Source organism: Bos indicus x Bos taurus, chromosome 13, assembly GCF_003369695.1.
Source record: "Bos indicus x Bos taurus breed Angus x Brahman F1 hybrid chromosome 13, Bos_hybrid_MaternalHap_v2.0, whole genome shotgun sequence".
Lineage (NCBI taxonomy): Eukaryota > Metazoa > Chordata > Mammalia > Artiodactyla > Bovidae > Bos > Bos indicus x Bos taurus.
In genome coordinates, this window is record NC_040088.1 from 28,909,650 (window position 1) to 28,923,451 (window position 13,802).

General features: G+C 54.1%; 1 protein-coding gene across 7 annotated transcripts in view; it reads right to left on the reverse strand.

Annotated features, from left to right (window-relative positions):
• The window catches only part of DIDO1 (death inducer-obliterator 1), a 50,803-nt gene that overhangs the window by 6,190 nt on the left and 30,811 nt on the right, over positions 1-13,802 (reverse strand). For all 7 annotated transcript variants that reach the window (XM_027559102.1, XM_027559104.1, XM_027559101.1 and 4 more), the window contains 9 exons: positions 9,601-10,075; positions 9,172-9,331; positions 8,667-8,783; positions 8,448-8,552; positions 8,079-8,214; positions 7,358-7,886; positions 6,650-6,803; positions 5,770-5,859; positions 4,872-5,067 (listed from right to left, as the gene is read on the reverse strand). In XM_027559102.1, the coding sequence (XP_027414903.1) occupies positions 4,872-5,067; positions 5,770-5,859; positions 6,650-6,803; positions 7,358-7,886; positions 8,079-8,214; positions 8,448-8,552; positions 8,667-8,783; positions 9,172-9,331; positions 9,601-10,075 (1,962 nt within the window). The remainder of the gene's footprint in view (positions 1-4,871; positions 5,068-5,769; positions 5,860-6,649; positions 6,804-7,357; positions 7,887-8,078; positions 8,215-8,447; positions 8,553-8,666; positions 8,784-9,171; positions 9,332-9,600; positions 10,076-13,802) is intronic.

A 13,802-nucleotide genomic window follows, 5' to 3' on the forward strand; every position in this document is an offset into this window, starting at 1 on the left:
GCTGGCAGAACGGGTCCCCATGCTGAGCACAAGCTGGAGCCTCGGCGGCCCTGTGAGCAGCAGATTGATGTGCTTGGCGATGGCAGGCAGGGCGAGCAGGAGCCCTGGCCAGGGCCATCCTTTCAGGGCAGGACCCATGACGGTTCTCACCGCAGACAGGCTGTGCCACCTCTGAAGAGCTAGACCTCTGAAGGGCCAACACTAGGGCCTGCCTGGGGTGTGAACCAAGCTCGGGCCAGAGTGGCCGTGTGTGGACCGTAGTCACCACGTTAGCTCCGGGGTCAGCATGCTGTCCTCAGCCAGCACTGCTCCCACCATGGCTCTCACCAGCTCCAGATGATTCCTAACCAACAAAGTGTACCTCAGACTCGGCAAGACACTTCAGACTCTGCCTTTGTGGTCACGGCCATCACACATAAGGTTATGATGGAACTGCTTCACATTTACATTTGTTCTGAAAACACTAAGCTCCCTGGCATCCCCTGAGCAGGTCTGTGATTAAACGCTTTCCGCTCTCAGCTACCCGATCTGCACACGCCTCATCAAGCTCCGGAGTTGGAGGAGTGTTAGTTTTGAACTTCCCTACCAATCTTCTCCAGGATCTTACATCTAAACTGGGTCGTCTCACAATGCACGCCCCTATCGGGAAGCAGTCAGATCTCATCCGACTCACACGATCAGCTTATGGAGCATGAAGACATGAAATGTCACCAGCACCTCGGAAAGGACTTGCTCATGGGAGACCTACATTACATGGGGCCTTGGCAGTGACCCTCATGGAGACGAGGGCATGTCCACTGCACCCGTTCTGCACTCTCACACGTGGGTGTCTGGCAAGGCCGCCACTGGGGAGTTGGTGAGACAGTTGTCCCCAAAGACGTCCACTGGGGCCAATGTGGCCATGACCACTGCTGAGTGTGAGCCCTGGAGGAGAGGCACCCTGAGAAGAGTGTGCAGAGACAGGGTCTCCAGAGAGGGCATGGGGCACCCCTGGCCCCAGCAGCAGTGACCAGCCAGGGTGCTGATGTACCCACCTCCCTTTGAGGGTGGTTGTGAAGCTTATGAGAAAGTAGATGAGAAGTAGGTGTGGGGGACACTGAACTACTGATTCCAGACAAGGGGTGTTGACCAGACTGAGCACCAGGATGTTGGTACCCCGACTCGACTCTCCAAACTGTGAGAGCAAACGGTCCACAATGTTCCAAGGGGGTGAAACAAGTCTTTCAGCTGCACGTAGCCCCAGGTTCACACTGGGAGGGCCAGTCCCAGACTGCCCATACAGACAGAAGTGGACTCACTGAAAACGTGTGTGATTATTTCCTGAGCCAAGGTCCAAACAGGGGCCTATGTCTGGGTGTGTCAGCAACAGGGTGGCCAGGGAAGTGATGAGAAGCAGCAACCCCCTCCCCGGGGTGGGGGGTGCCCCCAGATACCTCAGATGTGGCACTTGGAGGGTGAGGTTTAGCTTTAATCAATAAAGCAGCAGACAGCAGCCTCCTTAACCACATCATCATGATGCTCCCACCCCTAAGTCTACCTGGCATGCTCCACTATTCATTATTTAAAGTGAAAACCTTCTTATGGCCTGGGTCTGACAAGACAAAATGTTCACACCTGCAGGAACAGAAATTGTGTTGGTGTTAACAGCTACCGCCCTTAGTGTTTGGGTGGAGAAGCCCTGCCTGACCCCGCACGCTCACTCCGCAGCAGACCTCCCATGCTGGGTCCCTAAGACCTGTGGTCCCAGTGAGCAGAGTGCTGTCCGTCCGCGACCAGGAGCCCGTGCAGTGCCACCCGCACAGCCAGAAGCTCGCGGAGTCGGCGTAGGCAAAGCAGGCAGATAGTCCTCAGTCACGGTGCACCTAGACAGGGACCAAGGCCTAGCAGACGGTTCAAACTCAGACAAACAATGACCAGTTTCCATGAAATATTTTTTATTGGTTTCAAAGGAGAGAGAAACACATTCCTCATGGCATGATTGTGACTCTGATAACGGTATCTCCGCACGGTTTCGGAAGCGCACAACTAGGCGTGCACGCACACACACAAGCAGACACTCAAGACATGCTTACCTGACAACACTGTAAGTCGTGGGCACTTTCAGCTAACTCAGGAGACAATTAGGAGTGAAGACAGAAAACACCACGGATTGACCCCATCTGCTAAGAAAGCGGCCTTCTCCTTGCCACACCTTAGAAGGTATGACCCTGTCCTCTGCTCAGTGTGGCTGGGGAGCCCTGGCTGAGACCCCGCGTCCCAGCAGTGGAGCCTTGTCCCAACATGAGGGGCAGCAAGCTGGGCCATGAGTACTGTCGGCTGGGTCAGAGGGACGCAGGCCTCCCAGGTGTCCCCCGAAATAACACACGGGGCGGCGTGTGACATGACGACGGCCTGGCCTCTCTGAGACAAGTCTGAGAGCACACAGGACAGAAGGTCCTGGAGGTGGAGCAGGCTCAGGGTGTGCTTGGACGCCGTGCAGGTGGCTGGTCTGTGGGCTCTGCGTGGAGACCCCTCCAGGTCCACCATCCCCACAGTGCAGGGTGGAGAGGACGCTGAGAGCAGGCAGAAGGTGCAGGCCTCCCCAGTTCTGCACACGGGTTCAAAGCCTTGTCTCCACCTGCTTCTTGGGTGTGAGCCACACAGTGAAAACCCACTGGCTCCTAAGTTCAGTGGTGAGGGTCACCGGTAACTTTTTCCAGAGACCAAGTCATGCTGAGTGGGTCACTCTCCACCTACAGCTCCGGCAGCCGGCCTGCAGGCTGCTCAAAGCTCTGTGCCCCAGTGAGGCCTCAGGACGGAGGCAGGGCCGGGGCAGACCCTGGCTCCACACTCCCCAGTCTGGTGACCTCAGGCAACAACACCCCCAGGTAGTGCAGGTGCTCAGCTGGGCTGGCTGCTTTGAGGGACATGACGCCCCTCAGGCTAGGCCTGTGCCATCAACATGGTGCAGAGACAGCAGAGCACCCTACCCACCTGGCAGACACTGCACACGCCACGAGCCTGGGACCGGCCTGCGAGCACTTGCACCACATCATGATTTAAGTGTGTGAAGTGGCTCAGGGAGGAGTGTGGCCGACGTGCAAGTGGACAGAAGACACACAGATACCATTGTCAGATGAACATCCCAGGAGAATTAAAAACACATATACCAAGTTAAACAAGCTCAGACTTAGAAGCCCTTCAATCAAAAAGTCTTGAAACGTCTTCTCTCTACTGTGGGTGAAAATCTGCCACAGGAGCTGTGGGGCGCTCCTTCAGGAGTCTCAGCCTCGGGAATGTGGGGGTAGGAGTGATGTCCTCCCTGTTAGTCACCCATGTGGTCACTTGGCGGTTAAGGCAAGCACTCCCACCCAGCCCTCCTTATGGCCGTGTCACCCGGAATGCCCAGTGCGGCCCCCACCCAGCACAGCAGTGTCAGCTCCTGTCTGGGCTTCACTGGAGAAGTCTCCTTGGTGGCCCCTCGGCCACTCCCTCCCTACTGCATCCCCACGCCTGACTCATCCACCTCTGCTCTCCCGGGGACTGTCCCATGGCCCCAAGCCTGGCTAGTCCCTGGCTCATGTGACAAGATACTCTGGGACGGAGCCATGGAGTCTGCAGGTAGAGCTACAAGAGGGGCTCCGACAAGGCTGGAACGGTCTCCCTGCCCCACTGGACAAGCACTCAGTGTATGCCTATCCCTGTCTATGCTTGCGCTAGGCCCCATAAAGGCCACCGCCCTCAGGACTGACCAGGGGCTCCTCACGGTGTCGGGTAGTTGGCTTCACGACCATCACTGCAGCATCTGGAACACGGTGTCCGGGGACTGGCCAGAGCCTCGGGAGCTGCCTGCCAAGAACTTTGGCCACAGCCCTCCCTGCCACCCATCAGGCAGCACCACTTTAGCACAAGGAAGGCCAACGGCCCCCCAAAGCACTTGGCTTCTGACACGTGTTTGGCATTGAGACAGTCTGTGTGTAGTTCTAAGAGCACAAACCAGTGGTTGTGGGGGCTGACAGGACTCTGGGGGCACAGCTGCAGAGCCCACCAGGGGTGAGCGGCCCTGCAGGGGCCCAGACAGCACAGGTGGACACAGGTGTGCATGTGGCTGTGGCAGGAGCATGGCCATGGACACGGAGATGCCAGGTGCAGGGGGCCCCTAAAGATGCCAGGTGCAGCCACAACCCCTGAAGTAAAGTACTTCAAGAGCCCTGAACACGTGGTGGACTCGGCATCTCTGAGGGGCTATCAGTCTTGGGGGCTTCATGGCCAAGGGGATGCTCCCACGGGGGCATCTTTCTGTGAAACTTAAGTCACATCAACCTCTCAGGGTTTAGAGGGCCCTCAGAGACCACATCCCCCTTGGAACCACCTTGGCCCCTCCACAAGAAATCAGTGTGTAAGTCACGCTTTCACGCAGAACTCTGTTAGGAAGGAGCAAGCAGAAAGAGGCCCACTGAAGGTAAAACTCAAGCAGCAGGTTTCAAAGTGCCTATTTCTAGAGCCATTTCCTATTTCACTGCCATTTCTTGCAACTCCTTGAAATGAATCTCCAAGACAAGGGGGAACAGCCCGGCTGACGTCCGGAGGAAGGCAGGACCAAAAGGCCAGACCTCGGCCCACCCTGCACTGCCCCTGCTCCTGCACGTCAACACCTGCTTACCTGGGGCCAGGCAGGCTCTAGGTGGACACTGCAGGCTTGGCCCTCTGCACAAAACTCTTTAAGACAATTTACGCCTTGACAGGGTACCTCCAGTGCCCCCTCCTCTATTCTGGAAGTTCTGCAGCCCAAGCTGCTTCAGCTCTGCTCCAAGTTCCGCTGCCGAGGCAGGTCTAGGGGAGGCTTGGCGTCAGCGGGAGGGGATGTTTGGGGTCTGAAGGCTGGTGCTTACCTGGCCCCTCAAAGGGCAGCAGTTTGGAGGGGATGGGGTCAGTGGCGCTGAGTGGGATCAGGTAGAGGTCCTTGACGTGCCGGCTGTTGTTGGCCACAACGCCGAAGCGATCGCGGCTGCTGAAGTAGGAGTAGAGTGAGATGTAGGCCACCTCCTCTTCCTCGGTCGCGGGGTGGAAGCGGATCAGACAGAGCTCCTGGACAGACAGGACGGGAGCATGGGTCTGTAGCTGCTCGGAAAAGCTGCTGAGCCTTAGGAGCAGCTGCGAGGGAAGCAGTGCCCAGTCCTGCTGCCCAACACGTGAGAAAAACAGGGCGGTGAAGGAGCACAGGCCCGAGACTCAAGACTGCTGGATTCCATCTTGGTCTCGGAGGAGCCTCTTTAAAATTATTTCTATTTATAGTCCCAGGGGGATCTTGACACAGATCTCACCTCATGGGGTTTTTGAACCAAAGGGTTCATTTGCGTGTAGGGCCAGTATCTGACACAGAGCTAAGAAACCACGAAGCGTGTGATGAGTTGTCTGCAGCTCTGAAACCCAAGGGCTGAACTGGACCAGGGTCATCACCCTCTGTGACCTCAACAAATCCAGAGCCCCTCCACCAAAGAGCAGCACACATGCAGATTCATAGCTGAGTCCACATCTCTGCTGGCCCCCCACCGCTGCCCACTCCAGCAGCTCAACAGTAAGGAAGCAAAGCACCCATGTTTCTGACCGACTCAGCTGCACACACATCACAAAGCTTCCACCGCCACGCTCCCCAAACACCCTCACAGGGCGGCCAGCTGTCAGCTGGATTTGAAACATTCACCTGGAAACATCTCACAAACTGAGACATTTCAAGTACTAACAAACCCCTCCTTTCTCGGGCACAGCAACCAGGCTGCAGGCAGGTACCTTGGACACTGAGGATTTGAGCTTGCCGATGTAATCCCAAACGGTCTTTGGAGCAATCCTCCCACCAATGTGAATCGTGTCGGGCAGGTCCTAAACGGAACAGACTCTGAGTAAGTGGCCAGTAAAACCCTGGTGGTCACAGAGAGACCCCAGACACCAGATTCACAAGAAAACCACAACTATTCCAAACAAAGTAGCGATTACACAGTCAAACGCTGCTCAGTTAACTAACATCCAGGATCATGAATGACCAACCCCAAGGATGGTACAAGGACAACCGTCTACTAACTAGGGTGACAGCAAAGCATTTTAACGTTCTCTTTTAAGAACAAACAGCAACAATCAGGTGTGATTCAGAAGTGCCTGAGCACTCTTGGCTGAGTCTAAAATGCTAGTGCTGTTTCATTAATTTTGAAAAACAATGGTGCTGTGTGTGTGCCCCTGCACACATGCGGCTGGGCACACATACACCCACCCGGGTCCTGTACAAGCTCCAGTGGAGCAGAGGGAGGAGGAAGAGGAGCTTCAGCTTTTTCAGGGAAGATGAAGGGTCTGAATTCCCACCACTGTGTGAACTGCATAATCTCACTCAGCCCAGTACAAACAGCCCCTATTTTGCCTCTAGAGGAGCTTGTGCATCCAGACACTCAAGAGGAAGACGGTCACACTTCTGACTCCAGTGCATGATCAGAGTGCCTTGGAAAACAGGTATGCTCACGCCTGTGCACACACACGCATGCACGCACACACACACATACACACTTCTCTCTTGGTTCACATCTGACTCCAGTGCGGGATCAGAGTTCCTTGAAAAACAGGTGTGTACATGCGTGTGTGCGCACACACACACTCTCACACTTCTCTCTCTCTCAGTTCTAACCTCACTGAGATAATCAAAACATCCAGAGACAGGATACGCCTTAGTGACAAACTTGGCTACACTTTGCATGTTAATAAATCCTTTCCAAATGGTGCTGAGTCGAGACAAGAAGAGGGTTGTATCTCCTTCAGGAGGGGACCGGGACTCTGAGATGCTGCAAAACAAAACCACAGAAAGTAAGTGAACCTTCTCTCTCTGCCCAAAGAATTGCCAGTATTTACTTAAATTGTGTGAGAGTCATGTCTGACTCTTTGCAACCTCTTTGCAATCCACAGAGGATTACCTGTCAGGCTCCTCTGTCCATGGGATTTTCCAGGTAAGAATACTGGAGTGGGTTGCCATTTCCTTCTCCAGGGGATCTTCCCCACCCAGGTATCGAACCCAAGTCTCCTGCATTGCAGCAGACTCTTTACTGTCTGAGCCACCAGGGAAGCCAGACTCTTACCATCTGAGACACCAAATATATTTTGGTCAAAGAAATATATACTGTATAGGCAACAAAAGCAGATGGCTCTAAATTTAGTTTTTAAGATCTATATCTCTAAGAGGATAATCAGTCACCCTAAAACCGAAGCTTTAAAAAATGCCTTTTTATGAAACAGAAAACTGAAGAGAGCTGCATTTCTGGGTGGATTTCAGAGCTGAATGACTGAATCACTCATCACTGCTCTCCCTGTTCACTGGAAAGGAAGGACGCAGAGGCTGCACCTGATGCTTGGGGACGGTGGCACGGACAGGAGGTATCTGGGCTCGGGGGACGCGGACGGCTTGGCCAGGATGGACTTGGGCACCGTCACGGAGGGTGGCACTGGCTTTGGTACATCTTGTCGGGGCTCTGCTGGGGTGGTGCCCTCCAGGTGGGTTGCTGCAGAAGCTGTGGCCGTGCTCGGCCCGCCCAGTGCAGTCCTGGGGTCCCGGCCGGACATCGTGACCATGGTGAGCACACTGCCACCACCAGGGGTGGGGCAGGGCAGACCTTCCAGGGCTGGGGGCTCAGGCTGGTTGTCCTCCAGAGGCACTGGGAGGTACTTCCCCTCCAAGTGAGTGTGAGCTGCACTTTCCAGGTCTGGCTCTGAGGCATTTTCAGGCGGGGTTTCGGGTGCCGCGTCATCTGCCTCGCTGAGAACTGGCTCAGGTGGGGGGCTGTCGCGCTTGGACTTGGACTCCTCCTTCTTGACAGAAGCTGATAACTTCTGTTTTTTCGGAGCTGGTTCATCTTCCGAGGATGGAACCTGACCTGGAGAACAAGAGGAAGGCCTGCGTGAGAAATCCCACATGGTGGAGGACGAAGCCTGCCCGTGAGCAGATGGACGACCCCAGCTTTAAGAAGTGGCACTCTGAAGGCAGGGCGTACTCCAGCTCCTGACTATCTGACTTGGCTTGAGCCCAAGGTCAGGAAGAGGCCTCCAGTGTCCCCAGGCCTGCTCACCCGTGCAGATCTTGCAGTTCAGGTCAAAGAGGTGCGCCCGGTGCTGGCTGGTCGTGTCCTGCAGCATGCTGCTGAAGACGCCCGGCAGCGGCGCTGCACTCCGCTCGGGGGCCGCCCGCACCGACTCTTGCTGTTCCTAACACACATCAAGTGGCAGAGGGGTCACTTCTTTTCCAACCCATCCCCAAATGAACAGCACCATGAGAAAGCACCCCACATGACTAAGGATCACTGAAGAAAGAGAACAGGACCACTGGACACAAGAACTTGAGGAGCAGTAGAACTCCACACACTTGCTTAAGGTCAGTGTCCTCCCAATAACTCAAACACCCAGCGATATCTGGAAGCCCCAAAGGTGCAGGTGCTCACGTCAGAGTCTGACACTGGTGGAGAGTCTTCCATGTCGGGAACAGCTTCCTGTTTAATGGCAGGCTTCTTAGTCTCATTGTGCAATTTCGTTCTGGACTCCATCACCTAAAATGAGAAAGACATAAAGCCTTAGCCCTTCTTCCCCAAGAGGACTCACCTGCACCAAAAGGCTATTAGTTCACTTCTGGGCCTCCAGCCACCGCTTCTGCCAGTACTCACAGGCTTTGTCGTTCGCTCTCTCCACACAGAGAGCTCTTTGGAGACCAGTTCTTCTGGTTTCATTCTCACCAGTTTTGCCAATGAGATTTCTTCACGCAGAACTCGATGGAAAAGTCCCTATAAACAAACAGGTCTCATTCATGCCTTCAAAACCTCTGCAGGTCTGATTCTAAGAAGAAACGATGTGGAGACCACAGCAAGGTTAAGTTCCTTCCCCGAGGCCAGTTGAGGGCCCAGACAACAGGGGCCCCGAGGTGGGCAGCCGATTTGATGGCCTGCTGCGCCAACCCTGCTAGAGATCACCTCACAGAAAACAGTCGACTGAAGAAGGTACGGAGTTAAGAGGTAGCGCAGGCAGGCAGGAGCCTGGCCAGGCAAGTGCCCGGCCCCATGAGGACAGTGCACAGCACTCACGCACAGCCACTGCGGGGACCGAGTGTCCTGACCACAGGCCTGGGGCAGCACCTGGCCAGGGCTGTCCCACTCCTAAGGGTCTGGCACACACCTGGTTTTTGGGGTCCTTGAGGTTGAACATGAGGCTGCGGTACTTGCTCTTGTACCGATTGTCCGTGACTCGGAACAAGTTAAACATCTCCTTCTCGATGAGCAGTGCGATTTTCCCTACTTCATTTTCTGTCATAATTAAGTCATCACTGTCATTGACTCTAGAAGGAATGAAAAAAGCCCCACATCAACTGCTGCACTTACAAGTGACTTTATTTTCTGGGCTGTGCCATGTGCCATGTGGGATCTTAGTTCACCGATCGGGGATTGAACCCAAACTCCTCTGAGGAAGCGAGGAGTCTTAACCACTGGACCACCAGGGAAGTCCCACGTGTGACTTTTTCCTTTGAACAGTGGGGCTACCATGAAACTGCCACTTTTTATGGGGAAAGCCATCCGTTTTAACAGATAAGAAATAGTGAAACCGCACCTTTTCCACAAGATCTCCTTCAAGGAGCGTCTTATGTTCTGCCGAATTTGTGAATTTGGCTGGGATGAGGCTGGGCTCACGGGGCCCAGGCGTCCTGGCGCTGGAGAGGCCAGGGGAACGGAGGTGCTCCCAGGCTTCCTGACAGCTCCCACAGAAGCAGTAGAGCTGGGGAACTTTCTGGAAGCAGACGTGGCAGCAGCAGTCACCAGCCCTGCCTGCTTGGCAGAGGGAGCGCTGCCTGAGGGGGAGGTGGTGGACGAGAGCCATGGCCTCTTAGGGATGGTGCCCTTGAAGCCTGAGGGCGACTTTCTGACAGTGGGCTTGGCCACCGCTGTGTTTGCAAAAGAAGGGGATTTCTTTGGAAGGAGATTTCTGCCCGGAGGTTGTCTGCCGGCCCCCGAGGAGCCTGGAGGAGCCAACTTCTTCGCCACCACCACAGCCATCTTGTCCTCCATGCGTCTGTCCTCCTTCACGGCTGCAAAGGAGAGAGACCCGCTTAGTGAGGTGGGGGCGTGGGGGGCCCACACAGCATGTGCACCAGAAACCAGCAGAGCTAACCAGGCATTACTCTGTGAGACGGACTTAAAGAGAACTTTTAAAGTAACTGTTGAATTCACAAACGGAGTGTAAAAAGGACTACTAGCAACAATTCTGATAGCGACTATATACTTTGAGGACAAATGCTTTATTATTAATTAAAAAACCAATAATCCAGTAAGCTGTTAAAGGCTAAATTTAAACCGCTAACATAACTTGAAAATTGAAGGGCAAATTTCACTTTATCAAGAAAAGGTATAATTTCAAAGACCACTCTCATGGAGAACTCCAGTGCAATTTTTGGTAAACATGAACTTAGAAAACCTTTCCAGAATGCAGCAGACACACTCTTTAAATGCATATTCACTGCCCACCACCGCCTCCCCAACACCACAAGGCTCTGAAAGTACTAGCAAGAGTCCATCCCAGGGGTAAGGGGCTCACAGGTGTTCACCATTCTTTCAGAAAGTCAATTGGACATGGTAAGATTAATGAGACACAGGATTCTGGGAGAAGACTGCAACATGGAGGAGGCCAGCTACTTTTATGCCAGGAGCTGGGTGGCAGGGCCACAACACATTCCCATTCACATGCCTCCAGCTGCAGCTTGTTACTGGCTAAGACAGTAGGTTCGAGCTTTTAACCCAGACAGGGATGCAGTCAAAAACTAAAACGGAAATCTTTATGCCAGTACTTCATGCTGACAGAGTATATCTAACCCTGTATCAGACCGAGAGAGCTGCACCTGCAGGTAAGCAAAGCAGGTCATTCTCAGAATCAGCCTGTCAAGATTAAAATCCAGACCTAAAACCAGCCATCACTGATTTTTTTTTTTTTTTACAAACAGTCTGGGTTCTATGGCCCACTCCCAGACAGCCCCGCTCCGGTCCACTTGCCCAGAATGGCTGGACCCAGATGGGCAGGATGGGGGAACAGGCGGGTCCAGGGTGCGAGCTGGGACAGCATGGGGACACCAGCTGGGGCAGGTGGTCATCTCACATGGGACCGATGGAGAGGCTGCCTGCCCAGGTGCAGACTTAAACACCCACGGCACGGTGAGCCCCCAGCACCTAAATGGGAGACTTCAAGATGTTCCAGCAACCTTCCCACTTTACCCAGAGATTAGATTACCCACCAATCTGTCACCCCCTGGTGCTTCTTAAAACTGTCCTAGGGAGACCCAGGTAAAGTCCAGTGAGGAAAGTGAGACCCTATCTGCAGCTAAGGCTTGACCCCACAACAGCCCCAAGGCATTCACGGCCAATATCACACAGGGCCATCCTGGCACAGGGTCAGAGCGCTGCCCTCCAGAAGTGCCCTGCCTCCAACACTGGCAGTGCCAGGGCAGACAGGGTGCTAAAAGCCCAGGGACTGCAAGTTTTTTCCACTTCATAGTTTAAAGGAAATTACTTTTTAACCAAGTTTGAAACAGGGCTACTATGCACACCCAACACTTTTAATTAAGAGTCGGGTTAGAGGCAGTTCATTGTCATCAAGCAACAATCTTGACTTCCAGTCTCCCATTTCCATCTCACAAAGCCTGATCCATGCCCCTCATCCATGGTGTCCCAACCACTAGTCCCGTGTCTGCTGGCACCCCCATGTGATGCTGTCTAGGCTTTCCCAAGACCACCCACTTCCCGTGGAGGGCTCACTCATGCTCTACGTCCGCCCCGCTGGCCAATACCCACATCCCATCAGCAAATCAGTTCATACAGTAAAAACTGGGAACCTCACAGTAACTAAAATGAAAAATTACATTTCTGTACGTATTATTTCGTCAGCTCAAGTTCACGTCCCTAAGGGAGTTGCCACACCTCAGTACATGGAAACTTTTCACCAGCTGACTTGGCTAAGAGGGTCTGCAGTACCTAATGTGCGGACTGCTAGAGTTTAGGTTAAATGAGATGGGTGGAGGCCCTCTTCTTGGGGGAAAAGAACAGAGTGCAGCAGGATGCAGTCCCAGATGTGACCACCAGCAGGGGATGAAGGAACCAGCCTGTCAGGATTAAAATCCAGACCTAAAACCAGCCCAGTCACTGTTTTACAACCTCCACTGAGATTATTTTTAACATTTTTAAACAACTGCAAAATGGTAGCCTAAAGTGCTTCCAGAATCCTCAGTGAGGCACCTGTGATGGGGTCTCAAATCCTGCCACGTGGCACCTACATTGTTTCAGGTGACAATTCCTGTTAACTTCACATCCTTCACTCCCTAAGACCCACGCTTGTGCTGTCTCACTGGTGCACTCTCACTCGGAAACACAAGCCAGAGGCTTATTTCTGGGCCATTCCCAGTCCAGGTGACTGAAGTGAGCGATCTGCTGTCCAGGAGCAGGAGCAGGTGCAGTAAGTGAACATCACCTGAGAATTAGGGGACAGCTTTCCCGAACCAGCCTTCTGCTTTCTTGGAAAACTAGTTGCTTCTGGCTTTTTAAAGTCACCTTTCATCCTGCCTTCCCTGCATCTCAGAGTATGTAAGTAGGTGTGACTAGTGTAAATTAAGAAACTGGCAAAAATATGGACACTAGTGGACCTTAACAGCTAGTTGTTTCTGTCCCCCTTGTCCGTCTGGCCCCACCATCACATGTGGGCTGGTTGCTGCCGAAATGGCAGGACACCACACAGCACTGGAGTGCAACAATGACACACTCATTTCTGTGTAGAGCTTAAATTGCACCGCTGACTCTTCACCCAAACTCCTGTTACCGTGTGTGCACCTTCACAGAAGGGAAGGAAAGCAGCACCCCCAGGGCATCGTGGCTCCAGAGACGGCAGACACCCCCCGTGCTGTCAGGAAGCAGGGAAGACTACCAGCCTGCAAGTTGGAAGAACACAGCCCCCTCCCCCAGGAGTGTGTGCCTAGTCTGGGTCATCCTGGGGTCCTGCCTGTGGCAAAGAGTGGCCCGAGTTCCAGGCTAGGTGTTTTCTTGGGGAGCAGCTACAGGAGGAAAAGCTGCCCGGTGGCCTGGTCACTGCCCCAGATGACGTCGTTTCTGCTGGGTCCGGCCATTGGTTTGTACTGGAAATGAGTTGTTTGTGGTGAAGCCCGGTAGGAACCAGGCAGGCCGGTGCGTTCAGGGACCAGCAACATTCTAATTGGCTAATTTCCCAATCAGCATGAAACCGGAGGCCTTGTCACTCGGTGAGGCAGCTGTGGCGCTACAGCTTCGCTGGCCACTGGGTGGCACTGGTGGGCCTCGGTGGGGATGGGAGGACAGCGGCGTGGAGGGCCGCCCTCCACGGGCAGTCAGTGCTGTGCAGCTGCAGCAGGACGAGGCAGCAGCGACGGGCTGCCCGCGCCCAGTCAAGGCTGTTGCAGGGTGGCTCCTCACAGGGCCCGGCGAGAAACCCTGAGGGACGGCCATGGCTTTATGCCTTTCATCCTGCCCAAACGAGGTGCCAATTTACCCTAAAAGCCCCTAGATACGAGGCTTAAGTAACAATGAAAGCGGGGTACAGGGGAAGCACAGGCTGGGGGACACTTCTTACGAAGCACGGGCTGTAAATGTCAAAGGAATCAGAGCTTCTGGTGTGACCAGGCGCCAAGCAAGACTCACCGCATGGTGTGAGTAGAGGACCCCCTCCCTTTCCCCCCTTGCCCATTCCCACGTGGCTACAAACCTGCCCAGACAAGGCAGCTACTGCCCAAGGATCGGGTAAGG